The sequence below is a fragment of the Vigna angularis genome, chromosome 9, assembly GCF_016808095.1.
Source record: "Vigna angularis cultivar LongXiaoDou No.4 chromosome 9, ASM1680809v1, whole genome shotgun sequence".
NCBI lineage: Eukaryota > Viridiplantae > Streptophyta > Magnoliopsida > Fabales > Fabaceae > Vigna > Vigna angularis.
In genome coordinates, this window is record NC_068978.1 from 7,057,798 (window position 1) to 7,067,796 (window position 9,999).

Consider the following 9,999-nt stretch of genomic DNA (forward strand, 5'->3'; position numbering starts at 1 on the left):
TAGGCGGTTGCTTCTGTAACTCTTAAGAGTTACTCTTATTTAATGGAAATTGATATATAGTTTTTGAAGTGCATTCATTAAGACCCTATTTTTAATGATAAAATATAAGTTAAATTATTAAATACAATATTATCTTAAATATAATATTATTAAAAGCTTATGCCAAATAAATGTAATTTTAAATTTTGTGTCAAATTATCATTTTCTTTATTTAATCTGGTCATCATACTTCTTTATTATAATACTTATTTAGTACTTTAATATAAGGGTGAATTTTAATTTTAATTTAAATATACAAAATACATAAATATTATGCCCTTTATTCACTTCACATAAACATTTCTCATATATTTTGAGGGGAATTAATCTTAATTATTTAATATGATATTTTTCAACAGCATTTTACTTTTCATTTAAATAATCAATTAACGATTAGTATTAAAGAAATTGAACTTAGTAATATAATCTTTTTTAGTAATATAATCTTTAGTATGAGAGAAAATGTTTTCTGGTAAACTAAAATTTACTTTTTATACGTGAATTTAAATAATACTTTTAAATACCTATGAATTATTTTGGAAGAGTAGATTTTAAGGATTATTATTGAGCTATATTTGAAGTTTTGTGAGGTGTAAATTTTCAAAGTCAATAATATATGTTTTACTATAAAAAAAATAGAGAATATGATTTCCTTAATTCATTGTAAGATATTACTAATGAATTATTGATGATAAAAAAATTATTAATAAATATGTTGTCGATAAAATTTATTGAGAAATTAAATTTGTCAATTATTGATGATAATAACTTTTTTTTTTGTTAATATGTTTGACGATGAGTTTGTGATCTATGTTGATAGATTATTCGTTGAAAATCTGTTGGTAAATTGTAAAAAAATATTTTTACAAATTCTAAGATAATAAAATCAGTATTTATAATAATTTAATACAATATATAATCCTAAACTATCAAATAATTTACATATTCAGAAAAATAGTTTGAATCATCTAATAAATAATTTACTTATATTTGAACAAACCACCATATAAAGCATACTAAATAAAAGTAACTCTCCATATGAACATTATAAGTTGCAAATAATGTTTTACATATACAATTTTCTCTGATAATTTTATAATTAAGAGAAGATTTAGCTTCATTTAAATTTTTACCTTTTTTATTCTTTTTAGAATGTGACTGGGATTGAGGTTGAGAGATTTGGTTAGTGTTTGGTTGTGGTTCCTGAAAATGAGACAGAGGACATAACTAGTAATTGAAGAAATCGAAACTCGATTTTCAATTGTTTATTTTCTTTTATACTTTGCGAAAATTATTACCTAAGCTGATTGAGGTCCTTAGTATTGCTAAGGCAATTGATTGAGGATATCTTTTGGACCTGTATATTTTGTAATAAGTTGGCCAATTCCATAAAGTCTTTATTTTTTTTTTCTTCAAAAAGTCTCAATCCAACATCTACTCATGATAATCTCGTCCTATAGAATAAGAAAATTATTATGATTTTGTGCTTTATCAACACCACACGAGGAAACCTCTCTACTCTCAAATTCTTCCTGTTAGTGTAAAAAAACAAGAATTATTGACATACATATGCATAAATTTAGGATAATAATATTTTGACAATATTCTTTTGACAACATTTTAATATTATCTACGTGTCATTCTGTGATTGGTCCATGTTAGTGTTTATAATAACTATTATTGATTATGGAGTAATTTTGGACCAATCACAGAATGACACGTAGATGATGTTAAAATATTGTAAAAAAATAATTGTCAAAGTATCATTATCTATAAGTTTAAGAGTAAATAACATTAACATTAAAATAAGTTTAAAATAAGTTTATATGTTTCTTCTTAGAGCTTTCATTCATAAACAAGCCATGTTTGTTGAAATACCTTATTTATCAAGATACACAATTTCAATTCACATTGCAACAAAATATGTTGTTATAAATTTGATTGAATGCTAAATTTTGAAAATGTAAGTCAAATGAAACAATTGATATGTATACATGCGAATGGCAAATGCATTGATGCAATTTTTAGAAATTATCAAAATTGGTAGATTTGAATATAAAAAATACAAAAATAGGTAAATTGTATTAAGATGAAACCTCATAATGAAAATGTCTAAGTTAACATAATATAATTTTAGTTCAAGTCATCTTTAAAATAAAAGTTGTGTCAAAATATTTTAAATTAAAGTCATGTCATCTTGCTTTAACTTTTATCAAAATTAAACTAAAGGTACATCAGGCTGACACAATTTTTTTCCATTTAAACTATACAAAATTAATATATAATACAAGAATACATTATAAAAATTTTCAGAATTTTAAAAGTAGTATGAATATCTAAAATAAAAGTGTAAAATATAGAAAAATGGGAAAAAATAATAATAAAAAAATATGCCTTAAATTATGAATTTTTGAAAATTCCAAAATATTTTAGAAAAAGAAAAATACCTTAAACAATGGTTAATGCATTCGTCATCTCATTTATAATAACTTTCATTTTTAGAACATCTCCATTGGTGGTTCATACAAAAAGTTATGACAATTTGAAGTTTACAAAACTCAAGGTCAATCTAAAACCACAAAAACACAACCTTTAAGACACACAATAATGACTAGGGAATGAAAAAACCAATATTAATGAGAAATGTAATTAGGGAGAATGAAAGTTTCAGCCCAAACAAACACCACAATGGCAAGATGAATTGAAATAGGTTGAAGAATTTCCTAAGAGTTTAGTGTCATTATTGCACTTTGCTGGAAGGTTTTCGCAAAATTTAAAGAGAAAGATGAAGACACTAACATTGTTTCTAAAATTTTAAAAGAAAAATTGACATCAGACCTACTTATAATAGACAACAATTTAGTTTTCAATGTCGGTCCCATGATAAAAAAAACGTTAAATAAAGTTGTATTTGAGTATTATAACATTTTTTAACATTTGTTGACTTTAAGACCGACAATAAAATTTAAATTAATGTATGTTATGTTATGAATAGATTCGACATCAATATAAACAAAATATTTATACAAATATTATCATGCATTTTTTACATCAAAATTTAATAATTGCAACGTGAGTTATAAATTTTTTTCACCAATGTTGTAAGTTAAGATAATTGAGACAAGTATAGGATTTCAGTAAAAGTATGCTAGACAAAGTTCAATGATATATCAATGTGATTGCTACAATTCTGGTTCAATATTAAAACATATCTAGAATGTTTTAATATTACTTTGGTTCAATATTAAAACAATTTAATTTATATATTAGAGAACATTTGGAGTTTATTTTCTTCTAAACAAATTTAGAATGGCTTTCGACAAAAAAGATATAGAGTAGATTATATGTAAAACTCATGTAACCTTGTTTTTTATATGAAGTTAAGAGTTACACGTATCTCATGTAAAAAAAATTTAGTGCAAACAATTTATTATATTTTGTTTTCTGTTGTTAGGATTTCTCTCAACAAAAACTTTTCTTATTCTATTTTAAATGTCATTCAATTTCAATGTTTCAGTGTGGTATTCTCATTTCAATATATAAAGATACTTTTGAGTTCTTTGATTCAAAGATCCAATTCACTATCTAACGTGTGTTACGTGACTTTATATCGTAAACTTTTTTGCTAGTTTTTCTCATTCTCATTTTTATTTATTTGTTTGTTAATATTGTTTAGCTGAATTTTGTTTTACTCATCTGAATTTAATGGTTAAATATGTCTTTTGGCCCTCATATCGTTTTTTTTCCAGTTGAATCCAAATACTTGTTAATTTGAGGCAATAAAGCCCTATCCGTTAATTTTCGACTGACGCCGTCTGCACATGGTGAGTTGTAAATATTTTTATATGCGTGACAATATGTATTAACTTGAATGGGTGTTCTTTTGTATAATGAAACATTCCACGTGGACAACTAAATTTTTTATGTTGGTAGCCCTAAGCCCTAATATTTAAATCAACCCTGACATCGAAAGTTTATACTTGTTCGTGCTGGGGAGGAAGAGTGCGGGAAGCAGAGTTGTGGAAGTAGTGTTTATACTTGAGCTCATCAAATGTCTGCTTCATCCTCTTCTTGCAATTGCTTGGGTTCGGGGTTTGAACAGAGTTGTGGCAGTGTCAGCAGGTTGGGTGTAAAACCCACTTGCTTCTGTGGTCAGAATGCAGTCTTCCACATTGTAAGAACCCCTAAAAACAAGGGCAAAAGATTTTGGGGATGCCCCAAGTTCAAGGTAAGTTTAATGGATGCAATAATCTGACTTTTAATGTGGTTTTCTTCTTCTTCCAGAGGGTGGCAGTCAAGATTGCGTTCTCGGAGTGTGTTTTCTTCTTGGACAGGGTGGGAGTGAAGATTGTTCTTCTGGATGCAACTTATTTCAGTCGTGCAGTGAAGATGTAATTCATGAAGGAAATGTGGTCACTGTAGAAGAAAGTGGAAGAAATAAAGAAGTGGGTGGAAGTTTGATGAAGATGGAACAAATGCTGATGAAGATGGAAGAGAGAGATGTTGAAAAGCTGAAAATAGCCTGTTTACAGAAAAGTGTTGTTAGTCTGGAAAAGTGGTTGAAGGTGTTAACGGGGATGGTGGTTATTATATGTGTTTGTAATGTAATTGTGATATCAATGTTGATGAAACTATGTTGATTTGTTAGTGGAAGGTTATGTAATATAATTTGATATTTGGAATGTTATTATCTGTTTTATTTATAAAGGTGACTTGTTAATGTTTAATATTGTCGTCTTATTTGTCTTATTTGTTATATTTCCTTTGCTAATCCAAATACTTGCTAATTTGAGGTAATAAGTTAAATAAAGTGCACAAGTAACATCATACGTAATGGTCAATAACCATCATACAAGAATGATCACCACATCAATACGTAATGGTCAATAAACTTTGTCTTATAATATCTTATAACAAAAAAAACATTGTCTTACAATGACAAAACCTCATAACAAACCTGATGAAATTACACCAAAAGATAACAACTTAATACATATTACACCAATGCAGATTACATTTTCTTACTTAGTGCATAACAAACCTGATAACAACCTAATGAAATTACACCAAAAGATAATTGATAAAACATTGTTCCTACATCAATACAAATTACATGATATTTAAAATAGTGTCTTCAAAATGGAAGTAAATAAGACTTCATTGATGAAAGGAAGCACAGTAGACTCCTGAGTGGTTGGTCAGCAGGGACATGTGTTGAAGGTACTTCTGTTTGGACTGTTGAACCTAGATTTCTTTGCAGAAGCTCATGACCATAATCATGGAGTCTTCTGAATTGTTCTTTGAATGACCCCTCAACATTATATTTTGCCATGGATCTCGCCTTAAAAGCCATATTTCTAGAGATTCCTACATTCCATTTCCTACTGAGTTTGTCCCTAATGTCCATGACCTTAATATTAGGGTTCTCTCTGACAGTTTTTTCCATCCTTTCACTCAACCATTTGGTACTTATCAACTTCACATTAAAATCTCTACTACATGTGTGATCATCAATCACTTTTCTTAACTGCCATGACTTGCCACCACACATATATAGGTACAATAAGCATACCATTTGCATTTCCCATTGCCCCCCAAACATTTTACAGTAACCCTCTTCTTGTCATTCTTAATGAATTTTAAATTTCTACCATTACTCAGTGCATACCCCCTAATTGCATCAATGAATTCCTTTTTCTTAGTGAAATAGGTTCCTACTTCCCATTTATATTCCCCCAAACTTTTAGGCATAGTAAATGTGGGAACAAAGTTTTAGGAATGGAAGCATCATCGTTCTCACTATCTGGACCACTATCCAACTCATCTGACACCCACTCAATGTCAAACAAGCCATGAACATCATGCATGGAATCATTTTCAGTTCTCCTTGAACATTCACCTTCTAGACTGCAAGGTTGTCCTTTAGAAGTCTCAATGTCACATTCAACCCTGACATCAACTAGACTTTCTTCACTAATAGAGTCTTCTACATTTTCATATTCACCATCATCTACATCCTCATCCTCATCGTCAGCATCATCTCCAACACCATGTCCACCCTAATCATCACCATCATGTCCACCCTCATCGTCACCCTCATGTCCACCCTCATCCTCATCTTCTTGTACATTCTGTAGCTCAAAATCATGTACTTCAACCTCCTCTGCATCATGTACTTCTTCCTCCTCTACATCATGTACTTCACCATCGTCTCCATTTTCAACCTGTTTAGCAACTTCACTGTGAACCTCTACATCAACTTCAGGCTGAACCTCACCTTCACCCTCCTCCATTTTTCTATCAACTTGTTCACCATCACCATGACCCTGAACCTCCTCCATTTGTGTTCCAACTTCAACCTGAACCTCACCCTCACCCTCCTCCATTTCTCTACCAACTTGTTCACCATCACCATGACCCTGAACCTCCTCCATTTGTGTTCCAACTTCAGGCTGAACCTCACCCTCACCCTCCTTCATTTCTCTACCAACTTGTTCACCATCACCATGACCCTGAACCTCCTCCATTTGTGTTCCAACTTCAGGCTAAACTTCACCCTCACCATCCTCCATTTCTCTACCAACTTCACCCTCACCATCCTCCACTTGTTTGGAAACATGAACTTCATCATTAACATCGCCATCAACCCAATCAATCATTTCTATTATGTCTGGTTCCATGGTATTATGAACCACGTACAAATGAACTTCATCATTTAACCTTGCAATATTCAACATATGCATGACACCTCTATCCTCAGTCAATAATTCTAACCTATCTGGCACTACTGAAGCACCTCCTAAACTATACCAAAGTTCTTTTATGTATATATGACTTAAGGCTTTCACTGAAGCTAATATTCCAAAATAGCTCCACAGGTCTGGATCACAAGACCATTCTGCTATCTCTCCATCAAATTTTAAATTTCCATTATCTTAGGTAACAAAATGGCCAGTATGGTGGACCAAAACTTTAATACGTTCATCAACCATTCTCTTTTATGTATAAAGCACAAAATTTAAAGACCTGTACGTCATGGGGGGAAAAATTATTATTACACTCCCTACTCACTAAGGAAACACTCACACATAAAGGAGACAGGAGAACAAACTAACATCCCCACTAGGGAAATATTCACATAGACAAGGGGACCACTACTTCTATACAATTTGAAAAATGAAATTTTGGGACCACAATGTCTGTAGTATAGTACACATTTGAAGATGCAAAATCAGGCTCCATCATACAATAAGATACCAAATTCGTGACCCATCACAGAACAACAAAGGAAGAAGATAGCAGACACATGTTATAAAGATAGAACAACAAAATCGGGACCACAACGCATAAAGAACGTAATATCAATACATCCGCGTAAACGAAACAAAATCGGGACCACAGCGCATAAAGATAGCACACATCATACTAAACTTAACTGACATAAACTTTCACTTTGGTTCCTCCACCTCCACGTGATTGTCTTCGTGTACGTCTTCTTCTTGCGAAATGAAATCCCTAATTTTCACTCACTCCCCAAGTTAAATCCCTAACTCACCATATAGAAATCCCTAATCCCCTAATGCAACTTCAGTAAAAATAAATCCCTAAATACAAAATATCCATGTCAAAAACTAATTTTTTAAAATCAAATTTCCATGTAATTGAATCACTATAAATGAGCTATTAATGTCTGCATCCACGTTATCACAGTTAGGCGACGTCAGTCGAAAATTAACGGAGAGAGCTTTATTGCCTCAAATTAACAAGTATTTGGATTCAATTGGGAAAAAAAAAACGAGGACCCACTTGAGATTCACGAACAAATATGAAGATCAAAAGACATATTTAACCTAATTTAATCCTGAAAATTGTTTGGTTTGATTTTTTTCTTTTTTGCTAATTTTAATGGTGTTTGGATTTGTACCTGGTTCCTCCAATTGAATATGAGTATTTCTCGAAGATGAATAGTTTGATGATTTTCAAAAAAATTAGATGTTTTAATTAAGTTTTGTGACAAATGATACTTTTAGATTAATCCTTGTTTAATTTTTTTTTTTCTAATTTATGTTACTTATTTGTACTTGTTTTTTTTTCCACATATTTGTACTTGTAATTGGCCCAATTAATTAAATAGGAAAACAAATCTAAAATTGTGATGGACTCTTTTCTACTAATTGACCCAATTTCAGATGGAGTGGACTTGACTTTAAATAAATTATTTACTTAAGAAAATGACATACAGATTGAATAGGTGAAATTGACATGTCCAATTTTTCATTTGTACTCATAAATTCACATCACAAATATTTATTGGATGAAAAATTACAAGTGGATAAGTGATTCTTAAATTTTTGATTTCCATGTATAATTTTTTTTGAAGATCTCATTATAAGTTCCTATGTTGAAAAAATGTAGGCTCAATGTCTAATGCTTGTAATAATGTCCTTAGACACTAAAAAAATCATTAAATAATGATTAATTTTACAGACAAAAATGTAATTAATTTAGATATTGATTAATTTAGATATAATTTTACAAATTAAAAATTATTAGTATTTAAAATAATTTATATTATAAATAAAAAATTATATTTGATTTATCAATCAGAATCTAAATTGATATTAACCATAAAAAATAAATTAGTATTTAAATTTATCTTTAATTTAAAAAGATTAATTTAAAATTAATAATAAGAAATAGGTAAAATTTAGATAATTAATGTTACAAACCAATTTAAAAGTTTAATTCACAGATCAATAATGATTTTTATTAAAAACAGAAACTATTTTAAATACTGTTTCATAATAAAAACTAATTTTTATTTTAAAATCTAAATTTTGTTTTGTTTTTTTAATTTAAAATTTTTACAATAATGTGTAGTAAAAAATGTTATCCTAAAAATAAGATATAAATATAAAAGGAAAGGTTGACTAAGTGAATTCTAAACAAGTGAAAATGAAACATTTTATCCACTGCAAAAGTAAATATCAAAATTTCTGGTGCTAGTAATAATCAAGGATAGAAGCATATGCAGCATTACAGTACGTAAAGATTCCCAAAACTCACCATTTGAACTGCGAAAAAAAGATAATACAACAACAGAATCAGAAAAGGATCTCAATTGTAATCTTCAAGCGATTCAGTATATATGCTGAAGCAGTCAATTGAAATCCATTGAAGTGATTGGCAACAGTGGATGCGTCCCTCTGCGTTGACGTTTCAGCCATGTGTCTCTGAAACGGCTTCTGAAGATGATGAAGAGATGAATGATGAACCAGAATGTGTAGACAGAAAAACCTAATGATTCCCAAGTGTCAGGTAGCAAGAGCAGCAGCAAGGAAATCAAAGAGAGTGAAGCAAAGGCGTGCATGAGAGTGCGAAGGTGATGAACCCTAATGCCAAAGTTGAGGGTACCCAAGAAGGCCAAGCAATAGAGAAGAAAGGTAGCAATGGAAAGCCAAATGGTCTTTGGATGAAGGTGAAAAGGGTTGGGATTTTGTGTTCTGATTTGGAGAAAACCAAGAAGAACAGAGAAGATGAATGCAACAAGGGCATGAACAGGATTGGTTTCTATGTTAAATACTGTCATGTATGTTATATTAAAGGTCACTCTAGTATCTCTGAAAACAGCGTCAGCCATGAAAAACTTCTGCTGATGTACCAAAGAAGCCAAAAATTTCAAACAGAGAAGAGCTAAGGGATATGCATACAACGCATTCAGAGAAAAATATATAAAGGCAACTTCTGCATGTAAGTCTACATGCATATCTTGTTCGTTTCCTCGAAAGTTCGTACTTGACCGACCACCATGTAACACCGAAGTAAAACTTTAAATATTTTAAAAGAAATAAATTGAAAAGATGATAATAAAACTAAGAGAAACAACAACAATAAAAGTCAAAGAAAAAGAATTGCAACATATAAAATAATCAGCAAAACAACCTACCATCCCATATATAT

The 9,999-nt window shown here is 30.2% G+C and overlaps 1 protein-coding gene across 1 annotated transcript; it reads right to left on the minus strand.

Annotated features, from left to right (window-relative positions):
• Nucleotides 1-5,753: 5,753 nt before the first annotated feature.
• LOC108322594 (uncharacterized) lies at nt 5,754-6,566 on the minus strand. The gene is made up of 2 exons (XM_017554736.1): nt 6,168-6,566; nt 5,754-6,098 (listed from the first exon to the last, which is right to left on the minus strand). The coding sequence occupies exons 1-2, from the start codon at nt 6,564-6,566 to the stop codon at nt 5,754-5,756; spliced, it is 744 nt and encodes a 247-aa protein (XP_017410225.1).
• Nucleotides 6,567-9,999: the final 3,433 nt, after the last annotated feature.

Bases quoted from the DNA above. Each gene is read 5' to 3' on its own strand.
- LOC108322594 (XM_017554736.1), bottom strand. From the start codon at position 6,566: ATGGAGGAGGTTCAGGGTCATGGTGATGGTGAACAAGTTGGTAGAGAA. The intron at 6,099-6,167 runs GTACAAGAAGAT...GGTGATGATTAG, and splicing joins ATGATTTTGAGCTACAGAAT to GGTGGACATGGTGTTGGAGA.